At 53.3% G+C, this 20,916-nt stretch overlaps 2 protein-coding genes across 3 annotated transcripts in view; one reads left to right on the top strand and one right to left on the bottom strand.

Moving 5' to 3' along the window:
• Nucleotides 1-2,565: 2,565 nt before the first annotated feature.
• PRSS8 (protease, serine, 8) lies at nt 2,566-6,758 on the top strand. 2 transcript variants are annotated; one of them, XM_011933628.1, is made up of 6 exons: nt 2,566-2,820; nt 3,061-3,078; nt 4,835-4,997; nt 5,268-5,539; nt 5,626-5,792; nt 5,886-6,758. In XM_011933628.1, exons 1-6 carry the CDS (start codon nt 2,736-2,738, stop codon nt 6,210-6,212), a joined length of 1,032 nt encoding a protein of 343 aa, XP_011789018.1. In that variant the 5' UTR covers nt 2,566-2,735; the 3' UTR covers nt 6,213-6,758. The 2 variants fall into 2 exon arrangements, with proteins under 2 accessions (XP_011789018.1, XP_011789017.1); XM_011933627.1 differs by having other exon boundaries at nt 2,721-2,820; nt 4,835-4,908; nt 5,341-5,539.
• Nucleotides 6,759-6,893: 135 nt separating this feature from the next.
• The window catches only part of KAT8 (K(lysine) acetyltransferase 8), a 19,526-nt gene continuing 5,503 nt past the window's right edge, over nt 6,894-20,916 (bottom strand). Inside the window, exons 3-12 of the mRNA XM_011933660.1 lie at nt 18,225-18,299; nt 17,971-18,146; nt 11,064-11,117; nt 10,799-10,963; nt 10,018-10,107; nt 8,025-8,165; nt 7,832-7,925; nt 7,585-7,735; nt 7,291-7,445; nt 6,894-6,971 (exon numbers count right to left, since the gene is read on the bottom strand). Coding sequence (XP_011789050.1) covers nt 6,907-6,971; nt 7,291-7,445; nt 7,585-7,735; nt 7,832-7,925; nt 8,025-8,165; nt 10,018-10,107; nt 10,799-10,963; nt 11,064-11,117; nt 17,971-18,146; nt 18,225-18,299 — 1,166 coding nt within the window. The 3' untranslated portion in view covers nt 6,894-6,906. The remainder of the gene's footprint in view (nt 6,972-7,290; nt 7,446-7,584; nt 7,736-7,831; nt 7,926-8,024; nt 8,166-10,017; nt 10,108-10,798; nt 10,964-11,063; nt 11,118-17,970; nt 18,147-18,224; nt 18,300-20,916) is intronic.

The raw sequence follows: 20,916 nt of genomic DNA, 5'->3' as shown, positions 1-20,916 counted from the left end.
ATCTCGGCTCACTGCAACCTCCGCCTCCCGGGTTCAAGCGATTCTCCTGCCTCAGCCTCCTGAGTAGCTGGGATTACAGGTGCGTGCCATCACGCCCGGCTAATTTTTGTATTTTTAGTAGAAATGGGGTTTCACCATGTTGGTCAGGATGGTCTCGAACTCCTGACCTCGTGATTCGCCTGCCTCAGCCTCCCAAATTACTGAGATTACAGGCGTGAGCCATTGTGCCCGGCCAATTTTTTTTTTTTTTAATTAGCTGGGCATGGTGGCATGCACCTGTAATCCCAACTACTTAGGAGGCTGAGGAGGGAGAAGCACTTGAGCCCAGGGGTTCAAGGCTGCAGTGAGCCATGATTTTACCACTGAACTCCAGCCTAGGCAACGGAGTGAGATCCTGTCTCAAAAAGAGAAAGAAAAAGGACAAATGGGGACCTGGGGAAGGATAGGTTTGGGGGTGAAAGCCAGCTCATGAGGGTAGCAGAGGGGTCGCCTCTCGGGCTGGGCACAATCGCTGGCTTGAGAAGGAAGAGGAAGGGGGTAAAGGGCCTAAAGGGAAGCTGGAAGTTTTCACTGGGAGGCTTAGGAGAAGGGCAGAGGTTCTTACAAAGCCAGGCTTAGCCTTAGCAGCTACATGCCAGCTGTAATACTCCCAAGGATCTTCCCAGTGCGTACATCCCCACCTGCTCCCATACCTAGTCAGTCACCCCATGCCATCTCCACAAACACTACACTTACCCCGCCCTCTACTGAAACCCACCCACCAGGCCCCATGTCTTGCCCCCTCCTCCCAGCTAAGACACTCCTTCCAGTCAGGCCCCTCCCACTCACCCACCCCAGGAATAACCTGACCTCTAGCCTGGACCCCAGACATCTGGTCTCCAGAAAGCAGGTGAGGACTCTAGGCTCTGCTTTTCCTGAAGCTCAGACCCAACAGGTGTTTTTTGTTTTTTGTCTTTTGTTTTTTGTTTGAGACAGGGTCTCGCTGTGTCGCCCAAGCTGGAGGGCAGTGGCGCCATCTCGGCTCGCTGCAATCTCTGCCTTCTGGGTTCAAGTGATTCTCCTGCCTCAGCCTCTTGAGTAGCTAGGATTACAGGCATGCACCACCACACCCAGCTGATTTTTTTGTATTTTTAGTAGAGACGGGGCTTTGCCATGTTAGCCAGGTTGGTCTCCAACTCCTGACCTCAGGCGATCCTCCTGCCTTGGCCTCCCAAAATGCTAGGATTACAGGCATGAGCCACCACACCCAGCCTCTACAGGTGCTTTGAGGGCCAGAGCGGCCCTCAAAGAGGACATGCCTCACCTCCACTGCAGCCACACGGCAGGCTTTGTTTCCCTGAGCCTCTGCCCTCTGCAATCCATCCCCCGCGTCTTCACCTTACCACCTTTTATAACCCCTTTCAGTCTCAGTTTCCAAGGCAGTTCCTCCAGGACCCTTTCACAATGCCAGCCTTTGCCAGGCTGCAGTGTGCTCACGCCATTCTTTTTCATCGCTATTCCTAGCTTGAAATTATTATGTAATTGCAATTTTTTTTTTTTTTTTTTTTTTTGACAGGGTCTCCCTCTGTTGCCCAGGCTGGAGTGCAGTGGTGTGACCACGCTCAATGCTTCAGTGAACTCCTGGGCTCAAGCAATCCTCCCGCCTCAGCCTCCCAAGTAGCTGGGACCATAGGCATGCACTACAATGCCTGCCCAATTTTTATATTTCTTTTGGAGATGAGGCCTTGCTATATTCCCCAGGCTGGTCTGGAACTCCTGGCCTCAAGCGATGCTCCAGCCTCAGCCTCCCAAAGCCGACTAGTCACCTTGCCAGCCTGTTGGTGATTATTTGATTGAAGTGTGTCACCCCTACTTCACCACGAGCTCAGGGCTCAAGGGGAACGGGGCTGGTGCCTGTTTTGTCCTGGGCACCTGGGAACATCATAGGCACTCAGGAAATGTCTGTGGGATGATTGCTGCTGCTCCACAAGCTCACCACCACAGTCAGGTGCAGGCTTCGCAGAAAGGGCCTGGCGAGGAGCTGACCCTGGTGTCTTCAGCTCCCATATCCAGCCTAAGGAGGGAGGGAAGGAGGGAGGAGTGGCTGTGGCTCCAGATAATAAGGGCTGGGGCCAGGCCCTGGGGGGCATAACTGGCCTGAGATAACCTGAAAGACCTGAGGCGGAGGAGAGTCCATCACATTCCAGGGAGACTGCGGGCACACACACAAACCACATGCACGTGCGTACACACACACTCAGACACACACTACACACACAGGGACACAGCCCACATACGTGCGCACACACACGCCACCCCACTTAAGGGGATACACACAGCCTACACACGCATACACCCACACTATATACACACTACACACCGGGACAAACGGACTATGCACACGCACACACATACATACACACACATACATGTACACACGCGGGCCTGCAGCTCTGAAAGGACTCATGACTTTGGTGGCAGGAGGAGCTGGTGGGGCCCAGCCAGTGGGCGGGGCCAGGGGAGGGGCGGGCAGGTAGGTGCAGCCACTCCTGGGAGGACCTTGCGTGGCCAGACCGTGCTGGTGACTTGTCCACACTGCTCGCTGTGGATACTCCAGGCGTCTCCCGTTGCGGCTGCTCCCTGCCTTGGAGGCCAGCCTTGGACACTTGCTGCCCCTTTCCAGCCCGGATTCTGGGATCCTTCCCTCTGAGCCAACATCTGGGTCCTGCCTTCGACACCACCCCTTGTCCTGGGCCATGGTCCAGAATGGGGTCCTGGGGCCTGGGCAGCTGGGGGCTGTAGCCATTCTGCTCTATCTTGGATTATTCCGGTCGGGGACAGGTAAGTGAAGACGTGGGGGCGGGGTGGGGACAATGCACTGGAGGGAGTCAGCGTGATCATTTTCTGGGGTGCGCCCTTGTCTAGGGCCCAAGAAAACCCACGGCCTCCCTAGCTCTTGGCCTCCCTTTCCCACCTCGGCTCTGCCAGGGAAGGGGCCAGCCCTCTGGAGCAGTGGTGGGTGCTAAGGGGTCAGGGAACCCGAGTCTTCCCTACTCACCCCTCCTCTTTCTTTCTTTCTAGGAGCAGAAGGGGCAGAAGGTGAGACTTTCCTCAGAGAGGGAGGAGGGGAGGGGGAGGTGACTTGGATCGGATTCCCCTGGGGTTTAACCAGTGCCTGGCCTTCGGCTGGGCTGCCTTCCAACTAGATTCTCTTAGGGCTCCCAGAGTGGGGGGTTGTAGCCCTCACCTTACGGGCAGAGAAGCAGGGACTTGCCCAGGGCACACTGCCAGTGAGGGTGCAGCTGGGATTTAGATCCATATCTGACTCCCAAAGTGGGGCAATTGAAGTGATTTTTTTGGTTTGGTTTTGTCTTTTGAAACAGGGTCTGGGTCTGTCGTCGCCCAGGCTGGAGTGCAGTGGCACCATCACAGCTCACTGCCTGCTCAGTGATCCAGCCTCCCGGGCTCACGTGATCCTCCCACCTCAGCCTTCCTAGTGGCTGGGACTACAGGTGCATGCCACCACACCCAGCTAATTGTGTTTTTTTTGTTTTTGTTTTCATTTTTGGTAGAGATGGGGGTCTCACTATGTTGGCCAGGCAGGTCTTGAACTCCTGGGCTCAAGCGATCCTCCTGCCTCAGCCTCCCAAAGTGCTGGGATTATAGGTGTGAGCCACCGTTCCCATCCTCGAGGTGGTTTTGTGGGAACCAAACCAAGGGTCTCCTTTCTTGGAAGGCACCCAACCTGGTTCTGAGTCAGACCAGCTTTCAATCCCGGCTTCCCCATGCACTGGCTGTGTGTCATTGACCAAGTCCCCCCACTTTTCTAAGCCTTAGACTCCGCACCTCTAAAATGAAGCTGGTCATGTCCGTCTCCTGGGGCTGTGGAGAGGATGCAGGGAGATGAGGAAACGAAAGCCCTTCCCAGTCCTGGCACAGCCGCTAGGCTCTCTAAATAGTGGCTATTGTCATGATAAGGGAGAGGCGGTGCCGGTCTGCAGTTTTCTCTACTCCTAGAAGACTTTGTGAAGGGCAGTTGGGTTCCACTTCAAACAGTGGCCTCGATGGGGTTGGGGCTGGGGCTGTCCTGGAAACTAGACATTCACGTCACGGGAGCCCAGTTCTGCCGTTGGTTTGTTGAACACATGTCCACGATGCCACGGGCACTGCGGACATGGGAATCTGCCCCTAGGGAACACCCAGATTGGTGTGGTGGAAACAGACACAGTTGTGGACTCCGGAACAATTGTGAGATTGGGTAGCTTCGGGGAGCACGGTGGAGGTGGGGGGGTACTGGACTCGGAGGCAATGCCCAACTCAGCCAGCAGGAGCCCACCTGTCTATGGAGGGGCTGCTGTTCCAGTCAAGCATCCATAGGCAAAGGGAAGTTTGCCAGACAGTAAGGATGGGGAAGGGCATTCCAGGTAGAGTGACCTGGATCAGCCAAGGTCCCAGGTAAACAAGTGTGTGGCCTGATGTACATGACTGAAGGGTCCAGAGGGGACGGCCAGGTCCGATGGCAGTGCCGTGGTTATCTGGAATGTTATCTTAAGGGCCGCGTGGAGCCAGGGAAGGGTTTAAGCAGGGCTGCGGCCTGGTCAGATTGGGGGTTTATGAAAATTTTCAGACTTGTAAGGGGCGGGATGGACAGAAGGCTTGCAAGGAGGGAGGCTGCCCTGAGACCTGAATTAGGTAATGGGTAGTGAATAGAAGGGGCAGAACTGCCCACGCCTGGGAGGGGACAAAGGGGTGCTGACTCCTGTGAACCCACTTCCCAAGCTCTGCATCAGAGCTCCTGGGCTGCGTAGGAGTGGCCAGGCTAACAACCTGATCCCTTCCCTTCCTCCCTGGGCAGCCCCCTGCGGTGTGGCCCCCCAAGCACGTATCACAGGTGGCAGTGATGCAGTCCCCGGTCAGTGGCCCTGGCAAGTCAGCATCACCTATGATGGCGTCCATGTGTGTGGTGGCTCTCTCGTGTCTGAGCAGTGGGTGCTGTCAGCTGCTCACTGCTTCCCCAGGTACCAAATGGTGAAAGTCAAAAGTGGGTTGGAGGTCAAAGTTCATGGGTCAATCCAGGTCAGAGGTTGGGGTTCTTGGGTTGGGTCTGAGAGTGTCAGTTAAGTCTGGAAGGACCAGTTAGGAGTGAAGGTGCGGGGTCAGAGGTTACAGGATAAAACTAAGGTGCAATTTGAGACCTAAAAGGGGCTGATCAGAATCAGGGGTTCGCAGCAGGGGTTGGGGAACAAGGAGAGGTCTCCTGGGTCTCAGCCTTTGCCGCCTGCCTGCAGCGAGCACCGCAAGGAAGACTATGAGGTCAAGCTGGGAGCCCACCAGCTGGACTCCTACTCCGAGGACGCCAAGGTCAGCACCGTGAAGTACATCATCCCCCACCCCAGCTACCTCCAGGAGGGCTCCCAGGGTGACATTGCACTCCTCCAACTCAGCAGCCCCGTCACCTTCTCCCGCTACATCCGGCCCATCTGCCTCCCTGCAGCAAACGCCTCCTTCCCAAATGGCCTCCACTGCACTGTCACTGGCTGGGGCCATGTGGCCCCCTCAGGTGAGGTGGGACGCTGGGTGCCTAGAAGCGTGGAGGGGTAGCTGACTCGGGGAGGGGCCCAGAGTAAGCCTCTTTTGCCCCCACAGTGAGCCTCCTGACACCCAAGCCACTGCAGCAACTTGAGGTGCCTCTGATCAGTCGTGAGACGTGTAACTGTCTGTACAACATCAACGCCAAGCCTGAGGAGCCGCACGTTGTCCAGGAGGACATGGTGTGTGCCGGCTACGTGGAGGGGGGCAAGGACGCCTGCCAGGTAAGCACAGGCCCGGGGGGCAGATAACCAGTGCAACTTGGGAAAGGAGGCCTGGCCAGGTCCTGATGGCTGCTGTGTGGCTTCTCTCCTCAGGGTGACTCTGGGGGCCCACTCTCCTGCCCTGTGGAGGGTCTCTGGTACCTGACGGGCATTGTGAGCTGGGGCGATGCCTGTGGGGCCCGCAACAGGCCTGGTGTGTACACTCTGACCTCCAGCTATGCCTCCTGGATCCAAAGCAAGGCGACAGAACTCCAGCCTCGTGTGGTGCCCCAAACCCAGGAGTCCCAGCCCGACAGCAACCTCTGTAGCAGCCACCTGGCCTTCAACTCTGCCCCAGCCCAGGGCTTGCTGAGGCCAATCCTTTTCCTGCCTCTGGGCCTGGCTCTGGGCCTCCTCTCCCCATGGCTCAGCGAGCACTGAGCATCCATTCCAGGATGGATGCATCACACTCAAGGACACGAGCCTGGTGTTTCCCTGATGGCTTTTGGACCCAGGGCCTGGTTTGAGCCACTCCTTCCTCCAGGACTCTGCGGGAGGCTGGGGCCCCATCTTGATCTTTGAGCCCATTCTTCTGGGTGTGCTCTTTGGGACCATAACTGAGAGTCAGGAGTTTCACTGCCCGTAGCAATGGCCAGAGCCTCTGGCCCCTCATCCACTGTGGACCAGCCCATTGGCCAAGCTCCTGGGACCCTTGGCTATGAAAATGAGCCCTGGCTCCCACCTGTTTCCGGAAGACTGCTCCCAGCCCGCCTGCCCAGCCCCTGCCCTCTCCCTGTGTTCTGGGCTGGGGCCGCCTTTGTGCAGCTTCAAGGACAGGAAAGGCCCCAATCTTGCCCACTGGCCGCTGAGTGCCCCCGAGCCCTGACTCCTGGACTCCGGAGGACTGAGCCCCCACCGGACCTGGGCTGACGCTTGGATCTGGGGTGGGGGTAACAGGGCAGAAAGGATTAAAATGTTTGAGCACAACTCGCCATGCGTGTGTGAAGTGAAATGAAGAACATCGGCTCTTGGCCTCCCCTTCCCTTCCAAAGTCCAGGGCCACCAGCAGAACTGACTTTATTAAAAAAATGACAAAACAGGTCTATACATATTTACAAGCTGGGGGCCAGGCCGCTCACTTCTTGGAGAGCTTGACTTGCTTGTGCTTGGGGGGTGCCCACTTGAGGCAGACGGAGTCCACTGTGGGGAGAAGGGGCGGGAGGCAGGTCTGGGACTGGGCCAGGCCAGCTCACACCTGGCTGCCCTGCTCTGGGCTCAGGCCAGTCTCACCTCCTCCAGGTGAGAACAAAAGGGCAGGCTGTGCTGGGGAGGGGCAGAGAAGCCCAGGAATGAGAGGCCTGCCCCAGGCTCCATCCTGGGAGCTGGTCCGACTGGTTTGGGATCATGTGACAGTAATAAGAAGGCCTTGACTCCTAGCAGTCCATATACCAACACTCCCCCATCCCCACTGCCCACACACCCCCTCCCCGCCCCCGATACACGGCAGCCCCCCACCCACCTGTGATGGGTGGTTTCTTATACTGGGCACTTTTGAGGTGCTCCTCCACCAGCTTCGGTGTGACACAGATCACGTGCTGGCCCTTCCAGTACTTGACCATATTGAGGGACTGCAGGGTACTGATGATGTCATTCTGGGTGATGCTGGTCATCTGGCTGCAAAAAGGGATGAGAGCAAAAGCCAGACATGGTGCCCTTGTGGGATCTGGCCAGGATGGCGACAGGGTATGAGGAGGCAGGATCATGGCCCATCTCAGGACAAGTCCTGCCCCCGTGGTCCAGGAGGCCCCCTCACCTGAGGTCCTTGATGGACAGTGTGCCCCGGAAGTCCCGCAGGATCTCCAGCAGCACCCAGGACCAGTAGCTGCGGTAGCTGAGCTTGCCCAGGTCAGACAGCGGCTTCTCCGGGGAGCCGACCGTGCTTTCCAGCTTGGAGAGCTCATAACCTGGCGGCAGTAGAAAGAGGAACTTAGGATCCAGCCTGCCCTGGCACCCCTGCCCCACAGGTCTCCCATTCCCAGACCAGGCCAGGAACCACTCACTGAAAGCGATGAGGAACTTCCCATAGCCACGGCGTTGGTAGGGGGGCAGGGTCAGGATGCAGGCCACGTTGTTTCCATCCGGGGACTCCTTCTCCTGCAGGAGGTGGGTGTTCAGGGCCATTGGGGAGGCTCTGCCCCCTCTCTGTTTATGCCCACCTTCGCCCTCCCCACCCTGAGCTTCCAGACCCAGTACCTTGGAGAAGTAGCCGACAATGTGGGCCCCCTGCCGGTCCACCTCAGTCAGGATGTAAAAAACGAACGGCTCCACGTCAAAGTACAGTGTCTTATGGTCCAGGAAAAGCTTGGCCAGCAGACACAGGTTCTGACAGTAAATCTGGGGGTGAGGAGGGGAAGACAGGCTCAGGGGGCAGGCACAGGTCCTAGCCAGCTGGTTCCAGCGGCCAGCACCAGCCTGCAGGAAGCGGGCGCCTCGCAAGGCCAGACAGATTTCACACTGGAAGGTGTCTTCAGTCAGCCTCTGACGGACAGGGAACTGGAAATCAGAGAGCAACAGCACTTCAGAGGTGCCAGCAGAGCTGGATGAAGCCCGGCTACCCCTTCTGAGCGCCAAATACGGGCTGGGTGTCTTCCATACAGGATCTGCTTCAGTCTTCACAGACATTAACTCTGTTTCAGCTCAGGACACTGAGGCTGCGAGGCAGGAATTCAGACTGTCCTGTTCATGGCTGTGTCCCCAGCACCTAGCACGAAGCTAAGTATGAAGCTGGGTGCCTGGTAAATGTCTGCTGAATGGAGGAGCCTCGAGCCCTGTCTGTCCACTTGGCCACACTCCAGGAGGGGGACAATGGGACTGAGTTTGGCTTCACGGCACAGACTAAAGGGTTCCCTGGTTTATGACACCACAACCACTCTCTCATCCAACCTGGCAGCTGTGCGAGCCCAGCACTGCCAGGCCCATCTCATTCAGGAGGAAGCTGAAGCTCCCAGAGTGGAAGTGCTTGCCCAGGGCCTCAAAGCTGGCAGAGTGCAGAGTGGGAAAGCATCCCCACATCTCCAGCGGAGGCCCTTCTGCCATTTCCCCCAGCCTTGCTCAGGAAGGCAGAGCAGGGGCAAGGGCTGGGCTCAACCTGCATATTCTCCGAGTTCAAGGCTAATCAAGCCCCAAGAGGTCACCGATAATAACAAGGCCCGTGTTTATTAAGCACTTACTAGTGCCAAGCACTGCACTGAACACTTGACATTTGCTGTCTCATTTATTCCACTAACAACACAACTAGGTAAATATTATGACTCCCGTCTTATGGACAAGGAAACAGGAACTATGTTAAGTAACTTGTCTGTGGTCAGTGAGGAAGTGACAGGGCAACATGAGTCACCTTGCAGTGAGTGGAGCCGCTCTGAAGCCTGCCCCCCCTCACAGACTGACAAGGCAAAGGCCAAGTTCTGTACAACAGCAGAGCAGGTCCCAAAGGTCCCAAAGGTCCCAACCTGCCCTGCTGAAGTCATTCAGGGCCAGGAACAAGGAACTCAGCCCTTGATAACCACAGAGCTCTCTCAGCAGGAAATTTCACACAAAGCAGTCCCCTCCCAGGCAAAAACAAACACCTTTCTTTCCAACGGAAGGAGAAAGCGCTTCTAAAAGCAGCCTCAGGCAAGACAGTCTCCTCTGGGTTCCAGAACAACTTCAATTTGAACCTAACCCCACCAGCAGAAGAATCCTGGGGCTACCACAGGGCCCTGTGTTTCCTAGGCACCAACCACAGGCCTAGTGTCAGGCTAGGAGGCCCTGAGAGGCCTTCTTTTTTTTTTTTTGAGACAGATTCTCACTCTGTCGCCCAGGCTGGAGTGCAGTGGCACAATCTCAGCTCACTGCAACCTCTACCTCCCAGGTTCAAGCAATTTTCGTGCCTCAGCCTCCCGAGTAGCTGGGATTATAGGTGTGCACCACCACGCCGGCTAATTCTTTTGTACTTTTAGTAGAGAAGGAGTTTCGTCATGTTGCCCAGGCTGCTCTCGAACTCCTGAGCTCAGGCAGTCTGCCCACCTCTGCCTCCAAAAGTGCTAGGATTACAGGTGTGAGCTACAGTGCCCGGCCCCTCAGAGGCATTCTGCCTATAGAGGCTCAGCTAAGGCTGCTCCCTCCCTCCCCTTTGGTGGCAATGAGGATCATCTGGGAGGTGCCCAGGGCCTCCCCGGCCTCCCCCAGCCCCTGGCCACCCACTCACCTTATGGTCTTTGCCATCAACTTCGTACACGGAGATGTTGCTCTTGCGGTAGATCTCTTTCCCGGGGGGCTGCCGCCACTGGCACTGACCCTGGTGGGGGACAAGAGAACAGGCTCGCTGCCCATAGCTTCTTTGCTAGGAGGCCCCCACCCCACCACTGCGTGCTTTGGAGCAAGTCTCTGCCTCTCTGTTTCTCCCCACAACACTTCACTTACATTGAGTAATCCTCCCAGCAGCCTTAGGAAAGCAATCCTGCTTTATATATAGACCAAGGCCCAGCACAGAGACGCAAACATCACACAGCGGGGTGGGGTTTTGAGTCTCTGTAGGCCTGGCTCTGGAGGGACCCATCCACGACAATGGCTTCCCTAAACCACACCTATTCGCTTCAGATTCCACACCTCTGGAAGCAGCCCACTGTGTCAGTGGCGACAGCACCCCTTCCTGACAGCCCCCAATTTCGTCCACACTTAAGGTCCCACTGCCAGGGCCTATGTGTGCTTCCTGGGATGGAGCTGGCCTTGACAAAAGACCCAAAGGGGGTGAGTTACTGCCCCCATTCCAGAGAAGAGGAAGCTGAGGTCTGGAGTTGGCAAGGTCACCCTTCTAGCAATAGCAAAGCCAGGCCTGGAATCCAGGCCTCCTGACCCCCAGCAGCTCTGCCCTATACTCGCCCCTCTGGGCCTGTCTCCTCCCTGGAGCTGCCAGCGCAGCCGCCCTCAGCCTGCCTCTGCCTCTCACCAGGCCCCTGCCCAGCTCAGCCCGGCCAGCCCAGCCTCACCAAGTGGAAGCGGTAGCTCTTCTCGTATTTCATGTACTTGAGGCAGTACTCGCAGAGCCAGAGCTTGGGCTGTTTCCCATAATCTTCGGGGAATGGTGAGAAATACCAGGCATCAATTTCGTAGTTTCCGATGTGGATCTTGTCCACATACTTCACCTTGGTGATCTGCAGGCAGGGTAGGAGTGGGGCAGAGTGCATGGCTCAGCAGGGGCTCCTCAGCAAGGGGAGGCAGGGGACCTGCAGGCAGCTTCCCAGCCCCGCTTACCGCTTCATGCTCCTTCTCCAAGGCCGCTGTGGTGGGGTCCATCTCTGCGTAAGTCTGGGCCAGGAAAGAAAAGTAAGCAGAGGTGAACAGAAGTGGTGACCAGGCTGTCCCTACCCTGCCAACAACAGCAAAGCCAGGCCTAGAGTCCAGGCCTCCTGGAATCCAGGACCCACAAGGCTTCCCTGATGTCTTCCAGACCTCATTTCTGGATGGCAATAATAACCACACCAATAGCTAACCTATCTGACTCAGTTCTGAAGCTGGCTGGTCCAGGCTCCTCTCGCATCCACCCGCCCCACCCCCGGATATCCCAGACATCCTTGATGTCCAAGTTTGGACCTTTTGCCAGATGAACAGGGTTAGGATCAGAATAGGGGCTTCGGCTGCACGATGGGGGGCAATCCAGCTCTGCCAAAATTGTGAGACTCAAATGAAATAACAGATCTTGCCTTCCAGGCCCACCATAAGAACCGTTACCATCTCCCCGATGTGCCTGGACCCCTTTCCTGAGCACCAGACCCTGCCTGCCCATGGGACTGCCCCAGAGGTCCCTCCCACAGGGACAGCAGACTCAAGATATGCAGAAAGGACCTCAACACTCCTCCCTGCAAACCTGCGCCTGCCTCCTCCTGGGTTGCTCATTTTACTGGGAACATCACCCTTGGTCCCAATGTCTAAGACACGTAACTAGGTTTGCCTCAGACTACTCCCTCTCCCTCAGCCTGGCCAAGTCCTAATACAGCGGATGTCGACTCTACTTCTGACATCTCTGGAATTGGGTCCTCTCTGGAATTCTCCTCTCTGTCCTGTTCCAGGTAGTCATGGCCCCATCTCAGGTCTGGACAATTCACTAGGCCTCCTCAGATTCCCTGCCTCTAGCCCCAGCCTCCTCATTGCTATCAGCAGCCCCCTTTTTGCGGCCTTCATGCTTTAGGACAAACAGCTCCTTCCACCTGGAGAACGCCCTTCCTTCTCTCACTGCCAGCAGAAAACGCTTCCTCAGCCTGGCACGGAGCATGAGTCACGTGAGTCCATGATGCTTTGTGATCTATCCTGTGTCACTGTTGTTATTGTGCTCTTTCCCATCCTTCAAGGCTTGAGATTCTTACCACCCCCTCCAGGAGGCCTGACTGGATTCTTCCCATCCAGAAAACATTTCCTGCTTCCCAAGTTCAGTGAGAAGCGGTCAACAGGGCAACACCGGCCAACTATGCCCACCTGGGTTCCTCTATTTTTCCAAGTCCTTAGAAAGCAGAGACTAAGAGTCTCACCACACTCACGGCACATCCTGCTCCTAGACCAGACCCTGCGGGAGGAACCCAGTATAGCCTGACAATGGAGGAGGGACCCAAGATGGCCCATGACCTACACCAGGGCAGACGAGGCCCTGCCCTGTAGCTGAGAAGGGAGGAAGGAGCCAGCACTTTACCCAGAACCCCTTCCACAAAGCACTGTGCTTACATGGCCTCATTTAATCCTTTCAGTAACCCTTACATAGAATGTTCTTATTTCCTTTTTTTTGAGACAGAGTCTCACTCTGTCACCCAGGCTGGAGTACAGTGACACCATCTCAGCTCACTGCAACCTCCGACTCCCAGGTTCAAGAAATTCTCCTGCCTCAGCCTCCCAAGTAGCTGGGACTACAGGCACATGCCACCACATCAAGGTAATTTTTGTATTTTCAGTAGCGACAGGGTTTCGCCATGTTGGCCAGGCTGGTCTCAAACTCCTGACCTCTGAGCCACTGTGCCCAGCTGCATTCTTATTTCAATTTTACAGAGTAGTAAACAGGCAGGGCAAGGTGAGGTCTCTTGCCCTCAGGGACTAGTGAGCTGCCATTTATTCCAAGTGGCAAGCGCGGCAGACATTATTTTATTTTTATTTTTTCTCACTCTGTCACCCAGGCTGCAGTGCAATGGCGAGATCTCAGCTCACCACAACCTCTGCCTCCCGGGCTTAAGTGATTCTCCTGCGTCAGCCTCCCAAGTGGCTGAGACTACATGTGCCTGCTACCACGCCCGGCTAATTTATTTTGCTTTTTGAGACGAAATTTCGCTCTTATTGCCCAGGCTGGAGTGCAATGGCGCAATCTTGGCTCACCACAACCGCCACCTCCTGAGTTCAAGTGATCTTCCCACCTCAGTCTCCCAAGCAGCTAGGATTACAGGCACCCACCAGCATGCCCAGCTAATTTTTTTGTATTTTTAGTAGAGATGGGGTTTCACCATGTTGGCCAGGCTGGTCTCGAATTCCTGACCTTCAGATGATCCACCCACCTTGGCCTCCCAAAGTGTTGGGATTACAGGTGTGAGCCATTGCCTTTTTTTTTTTTTTTTTTTTGAGACAGAGCCTTGCCCCGTCGCCCAGGCTGGAGTGCAGTGACACCATCTCAGGTCACTGCAACCTCGCTTCCTGGGTTCAAGCCATTCTCCTGCCCCATACTCCAAAGTAGCTGGATTACAGGTGTGCGCCATCATGCCCAGCTAATTTTTGTATCTTTAGTAGAGAAGGGTTTCACCATGTTGGTGATGCTGGTCTCGAACTCCTGACCTCGTGATCCGCCCGCCTCGGCCTCCCAAAGTGCTGGGAATACAGGCATGAGCTGCTGCACCCGGCCTGTGCCTGGCCTCTTTTTGTATTTTCAGTAGAGACGGGCTTTCACCATATTGGCCAGGCTGGTCTGGAACTCCTGACCTCAAATGATCCAATCACCTCAGCCTCCCAGAGTGCTGGGATCACAGGCATGAGCCACTGCACCCAGCCGACATTATTTCATTTCGTCCTCACAATGAGCCTTTGAAATAAGAGTGCTCATTGTCCCTGTTGTATAAGAGACAAAACTGAGGCACAAATAGGTGAGGTCACTTGCCCAAGGTCACAGAACTGGTACTCAGCAGAGTCGGGCATGTGCGCATGGTCTGTCCAGTTCTGAATCTAACCACTGTAAAGATGAGGAAGAAAGATTTTCCTTCTCACACGTCTCTCGTTTTTTTTTTTTGAGATGGAGTCTCTCTCTGTTGCCAGGCTGGACTGCAGTGGCGTGATCTTCGCTCACTGCAACCTCTGCCTCCCACATTCAAGTGATTCTCCTGCCTCAGCCCCCCGAGTAGCTGGGAGTCCAGCTAATTTTTGTATTTTCAGTAGAGATGGGGTTTCACCATGTTGGCCAGGCTGGCCTCGATCTCTTGACCTCGCAATCCACCCGCCTTAGCCTCCCAAAGTGCTGGGATTACAGGCGTGAGCCACCGCGCCCGGCCCCTCACACGTCTCTTTAAAACACATTTCCCAATTCTTACAAAATACAGTACTCTTCTGCCAATGCAATAAAGAACTACAAAAACACTACTTTTCTTAATTGTTGCAATTTATTTAGAATTAAACATTAATTAGGCTCTGAAGAACCTTGCTGATTGTTAACTGGATGATTGTTTCATTACCTATTCTTTGATTTAATCACCACTGGCCCGTTATCCACCCTGCTGGTTGCCAGCTCAGAGGCACGTCTTTGTTGAGTTCAAAATAGTTGAGGAATTAATCTTAGATCTATGCTGTCCAATAGAGTAGCCACTTGTCACATAGGGCTATTTAAAATTATACTCAGCCAAACATGGTGGCTCATGCCTGTAATCCCAGCACTTTGAGAGGTCGAAGTGGGAGGATCACTTGAGGCCAGGAGTTCCAGACAACTCTGGCCAACATGGCAAAACCCCGTCTCTACTAAAAATAAAAAAAAATTAGCTGGATGTGGTGGCACATGCCTGTAATCTCAGATACTTGGGAGGCTGAAGTATGAAATTGCTTAAGCAGGGAAGGCAGAGGTTACAGTAACCTGAGATCTCTCCACTCTACTCCAGCCTAGGTGACAGAGTGAGACTCTTCAAAAAATGAAAATTTTGGCTGGGCACGGTGGCTCACACCTGTAATCCCAGCACTTTGGGAGGCCAAGGCAGGTGGATCACTTGAGGTCAGGAGTTTGAGGCCAAACATGGTGAAACCCTACCTCTACTAAAAACACAAAAATTAGCCGGGCATGGTGGTGCATGCCTGTAGTCCCAGCTACTTGGGAGTCTGCGGCAGGAAACTCGCTTGAACCGGGGAGGCGGAGGTTGCAGTGAACTGAGATCGCACACCACTGCATTCTAGCCTGGTTGACAAAGCGAGACTGTCTCAAAAAATAATAATAATAATTTTTTTTTAATTATAATGCTTTTATTATTTTTTTTTGAGACAGTCTTGCTTGGACACCCAGGCTGGATAGAGTACAGTGGCGTGATCTCGGTTCACTGCAACCTCTACCTCCTGGGTTCAAGCAATTCTTCTGCCTCAGCCTCCTAAATAGCTGGGATTACAGGTGTACACCACCACGCCTGGCTAATTTTTGTATTTTTAGTAGAGATGGGGTTTGGCCATGTTGGTCTCGATCCCCTGACCTCAAGTGATCCACCCACCTCTGCCTCCCAAAATGTTGGGATTACAGGCGTGAGCCACTGCACCCAACCATAATTTTAAAATTCTTTTTTTTTTTTTTTTTTCTCGCTCTGTCACCCAGGCTGAAGTGTAGTGGCCGGATCCTGGCTCACTGCAAGCTCCACCTCCCGGGTTCACGCCATTCTCCTGCCTCAGCCTCCCGAGTAGCTGGGACTACAGGCGCCCGCCACCTCGCCCGGCTAGTTTTTTGTATTTTTTAGTAGAGACGGGGTTTCACCGTGTTAGCCAGGATGGTCTCAATCTCCTGACCTTGTGATCCGCCCGTCTCGGCCTCCCAAAGTGCTGGGATTACAGGCTTGAGCCACCGCGCCCGGCCTAAAATTCTTAATTCTTAGTCACACTAGACACATTTCAAGTGCTCAACAGCTACATGTGGCTAGTAACTACTGTACTGGATAGTACAGCTATAGAACATTTCCATTACAATAGGAAGTTCAATTGGGCAGTTTAGACCTTGAGGAGTTCTTCCAGTTTAGGGTATTTCAATTTTTTAAATCACACCACAGCAGGAAGTACACTTGGCACTGTAAACCTGTTGACATGTCCATATATACACACAAGTGTGTGCTAGGATCATTGGGAAGGCTGGAACAAGAGGAATCCTGCACACTTTTATTGGGTGTGAAATAAAAGCTTCTCAAAACAATACTTACCTTAATAAAGTGCAACACCCTGAAATGTCTATCTTATCCACTTTATTTCTTCCATTTAAAGAAATTTAAATGCTGGGCTTGCCCACTGAACTGATGTACTCAGAAGGATGAAACAGCAACGGCTGAAAGTAACAAACGTCTGGGTGCCTGGAGACTTTGACAATCTTGCTCTGGTTTGCACTCCTCATTTTAATTTTATAAATTAAGAAACTGAGACTTGGTTGGGCGCAGTGGCTCACACCTGTAATCCCAGCACTTTAGGAGACTAAGGCAGGAGGATCGCTTGAGACCAGAAGTTTGAGACCAATGTGGGCAACATAGCAGACTCCGTCTCTACAAACAAATAAAAAAATTAGCCAGGCATGGTGGCACTTGCCTATGGTCCCAGCTACTCAGGAGGCTGAGGCAGGAGGATTGCTTGAGCCCAGGAGGTTGAGGCTGAAGTGAGCCATGACTGTGCCACTGCACTCAGCCTAGACGATAGAGTAAGACCCTGTCTCAAAAAAACAAAAACAAAAACAAAAACAAAAACCATATGTACAACTATTATATATCAATACAAGAAAAAACCAAGGCAGGTACAGTGATGCACACCTGTAGTCCCAGCTACTTAGGAGGCTGAGGCAGGAAGAACATTTGAGCCCAGGAGTTCAAGTCCAGCCTCAGCAACACAGCAAGACTCTCATCTCTTAAGAAAAAACCAGAATCATGGCTAAGGCCTCTCTGGCTCTGAGGTAGCACAATCTAGCTGGTAGATCTAATTCCTGTCTGGGTCCCTAAACCTATCTGCAGCTCTTCTATAAATTGGGGATAATAATGCTTACTTCACAGGCCTGCTGTGAAATGTCAGTGAGGTCATTGTAGCTTAGGCTTAAAACACTTAGCTTAGGCTGGGCGCAGTAGCTTACGCATGTAATCCCAGCACTTTGGGAGGCCGAGGTGGGCGGATCACCTGAGGTCAGGAGTTCGAGACCAGCCTGACCAATATGGTGAAACCTCGCCTCTACTAAAAATACAAAAATTATCTGGGCGTGGTGACGGGCACCTGTAGTCCCAGCTACTCGGGACGCTAAGACAGAACTGCTTGAACCCAGGTGGCGGAGATTGCAGTGAGCCGAGATTGTGCCACTGCACTCCAGCCTGGGTGACAGAGCAAGACTCCATCTCAAAAAATAAAAAAATAAAAAATAAAAAGCCAGCATTTAGCTTAATACTTTGGCTCACTGGCTAACAAGTGTTTGGCATTATTATTCTAATTCCAGCCCACCGTTTTACTGGCTGTGTGACCTTGGGCATGTTACTTAATCTCTCTGAGCCTACTTCCTCACCTACCAAAAAGTAACTATTCCTGTGTGTTGAACTGTTGGGAAGAATTTGAGGAGCTTATAACAAACAGGACTTGACAGGGTACCTGGCTATAGCAACTGCCAATAACATTCTCGTCTTTCCCACTGAACTTCAAGTCATTTTTCTACTAAGACACAGCCACTAGGAGACAAAAGAGGCTACTGGTGCAGGAGGCCTGAGTTCTAGTCCCAGCTGTGCCATTTCCTTGCTGTGAGACTGCAGCGAAGCCCTTACCCTCTCTAAGCCTGTTTCCTTAGCTATGAAAAATAAGTAAGAGGAGGTAGGTAAAGTCCCTGACACACTACAGGAGCTTAAGAAATGGGATTTGCTATGGTTTTGGCACTGGGGCCCGAGAAACCCAAGGGAGCTGGCAGAGACAGCTAGGCCTTCCGGGCCTGTGGATGGGAAGGGATCCGGACCTTCTGCACATGGTTGATCTCATCATGCTTGCGCTTTTGGTTGCGAGTGATCTTGCGCTCAGGCTGCTCTGCGAGCTCGCTCAGGTACTTCTCTGAGTTCTTTTGCACAGCATCCTTCACTGTCTTGGTCAGCGCCAGCCGGTTCTTGTCTACCCACTCGTCCAGCCGCCGGTTAACTGTAAGGATGGGCCATGAGAGTGCTACCAGGGCACCCAACTCCCCGCACCCAGGCCCAGATGTACCAAGCCACTCACAGCCCACATAGTGTACATAGAATTCCTCTCGGCCCTCCTGGTCGTTCACTCGAGACTGGATCACTTCAGCAGAATCTGTGATGGAAAAAGGCTAGGGTCATCAGGAAGGTAAGGCTGGAACAAAAGGAATCCTGCACACTGAGGAGCAGTTTCCAGAATCCAGGGCCACGCATCAGCTAACCTCACTAGTCCACCTCTGCCATTCTACTCAATCACTGCCACAACTGTGAGGTGGACCAGGTCGGGGCTGCTATTACTATTTTATGAATGAGAAAATAACTGGGGCTGGGTGCGGTGGCTCACACCTATAATCCCAGCCCTTTGGGAGGCCAAGGCGGGCGGATCACCTGAGGTCGGGAGTTCGAGACAAGCCTGACCAACATGGAGAAACTTCGTCAAAATTAGCTAGGCGTGGTGGCGCACGTCGGTAATCCCAGCTACTGGGGAAGCTGAGGCAGGAGAATCACTTGAACCCGGGAGGCGGAGGTTGCGGTGACCTGAGATCGTGCCATTGCACTCCAGCCTGGGCAACAAGAGTGAAACTCTGCCTCAAAAAAGAAAAAAAAAGGGGGGGGAAATTAACTGACTGGGGACTGGGTGTGTGGCTCACACCTGTAATCCCAGTAGTTTCGGAGGCCGAGATGGGCAGATCACTTGAGGCCAGGAGTTGGAGACCAGCCTGGTCAACATGGCAAAACTCCATCTCTACTAAAAATACAAAAAAAAAAGAGTCAGGCGTGGTGGCACACACCTGTAATCCCAGCTACTCAGGAGGCTGAGGCAGGAGAATTGCTTAATTGCTTGAACCTGGGAGGCACAGGTTGCAGTGAGCCGAGATTATACCACTGCACTGTGGCCTGGGTGACAAGAACAAGACTCTGTCTCAAAAAAAAAAAAAGAACCCCAAAAAACAAACCAAAACAAAACTGAGGCTTACCCAGGGTCACAGATTTGAAAAGTGATAAGAGCTGATACTTAACTGAATTTAAGTCTGAGTCTAAATTCAATGCTTATTTTACCATATACCCTCAGTTGCTCATTTGTTCAGGGATCATGAGTGCTGACTCTGGATTAAGATAGCCTACATTAATATATAATTCCAGGTCTGGGCACCATGGCTCACGCCTGTAATCCCATCACTTTGGGAGGTTGAGGCAGGTGGATCAGGAGGTCAAGAGGTCAAGACCATCTTGGCCAACATGGTGAAACTTCGTCTCTACTAAAAATACAAAAATTAGCTGGGCGTGGCACCGCACACCTGTAGTCCCAGCTACTCAGGAGGCTGAGGCAGGAGAAGGGCTTGAATCCAGAAGGCAGAGATTGCAGTGAGCCAAGATGGCGCCACTGCACTCCAGCCTGGCAACAGAGTGCGATTCCATCTCAAACCAACAAAACAAAACAAACAAAATATATAAAATTCCAGCTCCCTACTTCCTAGCTATGTGTAACTGGGCCAGTTATTCCATCTTTCTGAGCCTCAGTCTCTTCATCTGTGAAAAGGGATAACACCTGGGCACAGTGGCTCATGCCAGTAATCCCAACACTCTGAGAGGTTGAGGTGGGAGGATCACTTGAGCCTAGAAGGTCTAGGCTTCAGTGAGCTGTCACAGCACCATGGCACTCCCACCTGGGTGACAGAGCAAGATCCTGTCTCAAAAAAAAAAAAAAAAAACAAAAGGGATAATAGTGCCAACCTTAGAAGGTGAGTTAATGCCTCCAAGATTTTTAGCAGAGCACCTGACAATTAGCAGAGCATTCAATAAGTGAGTAAGGCACCCACTATGTGTCTGGCCCTATGCTGCGTTGTTGCCGGGTACAGAAGACACAGTGATGAATCATAAGAAATCCTGCCCTCCAGAAGTTCCCAGTATGATGGAGGAAGACAGACAGAGAAAATTACAACATAATGCTACAAAAACTATGACTGAGGTATGAAAAAAATGTTGCAGGAACACAGAGAAGGGAACCACTCACTTTGCCTGAAGGGAAATCAAGGATGACATCACAAAGGATATGAAGTTAAGAAGATGAGCAGGAGCTAGGCAGGCGAACAAGGAGAAAGGGAAGAAAACGCATTCCAAGCAGAGGGCACAGGTGGTAAAGGGCGTGTGGTCTTCACAGGACACAGTGTGTTCTGGCCTGGCAATGCCCTTTGCTAGGGTTGGCTACAAACTGGAGGGGTCACAAAAATGAATGCCACTCTAAGGAGTTTGGGGTTAATTTTGAAAATGAGAGAAGGCAGCAGAACATTAGGAAAGGGAAGCCTGTTGTTTCTGGAAGATCTTCTCTCTGCGGGTGGCTGCCAGGGACAAATGGAAAGAGAAGATGCAGAGACAAGAGACGGGTGAGGAAGCAGCGTTAGCAAGAAAAAGGAATGAAGTCTAAGACTGGGCAAGGAAGTGGAATGGGAACAATCCCGGTGAAGGCCTGAGTGGTGGGTTTGTAGGCGTCGCTCCACATAATCAAAGGTCGACAGCCTCCCAAAACCCGGCTGGTTTCTCAGAGCCCGGATCGCGGCGTTCTTTCCTCAAACCCCGCCCCTCCTCCTCTCCACTCCCAGCCCCCGGATCTCGCCCTCACCGAGAGCCCGTCCTCTGGCCCCGCCCCGCCCCCTGGCGGCTGGGGGCGACGGTGGACTCACAACCTGTTTCTGATGTTCTGAGTAATATCATCTCCCCTTTGGTAATTATGA

Source organism: Colobus angolensis, unplaced genomic scaffold (assembly GCF_000951035.1).
Source record: "Colobus angolensis palliatus isolate OR3802 unplaced genomic scaffold, Cang.pa_1.0 Scaffold128, whole genome shotgun sequence".
Lineage (NCBI taxonomy): Eukaryota > Metazoa > Chordata > Mammalia > Primates > Cercopithecidae > Colobus > Colobus angolensis.
Note: the sequence above shows the minus strand (reverse complement) of the source record. Positions and strands in the feature narration are given on the sequence as shown.

Bases quoted from the DNA above. Each gene is read 5' to 3' on its own strand.
- PRSS8 (XM_011933628.1), top strand. From the start codon at position 2,736: ATGGTCCAGAATGGGGTCCTGGGGCCTGGGCAGCTGGGGGCTGTAGCC. The intron at 4,998-5,267 runs GTACCAAATGGT...GCCTGCCTGCAG, and splicing joins GCTGCTCACTGCTTCCCCAG to CGAGCACCGCAAGGAAGACT. The intron at 5,540-5,625 runs GTGAGGTGGGAC...TTGCCCCCACAG, and splicing joins GGGCCATGTGGCCCCCTCAG to TGAGCCTCCTGACACCCAAG.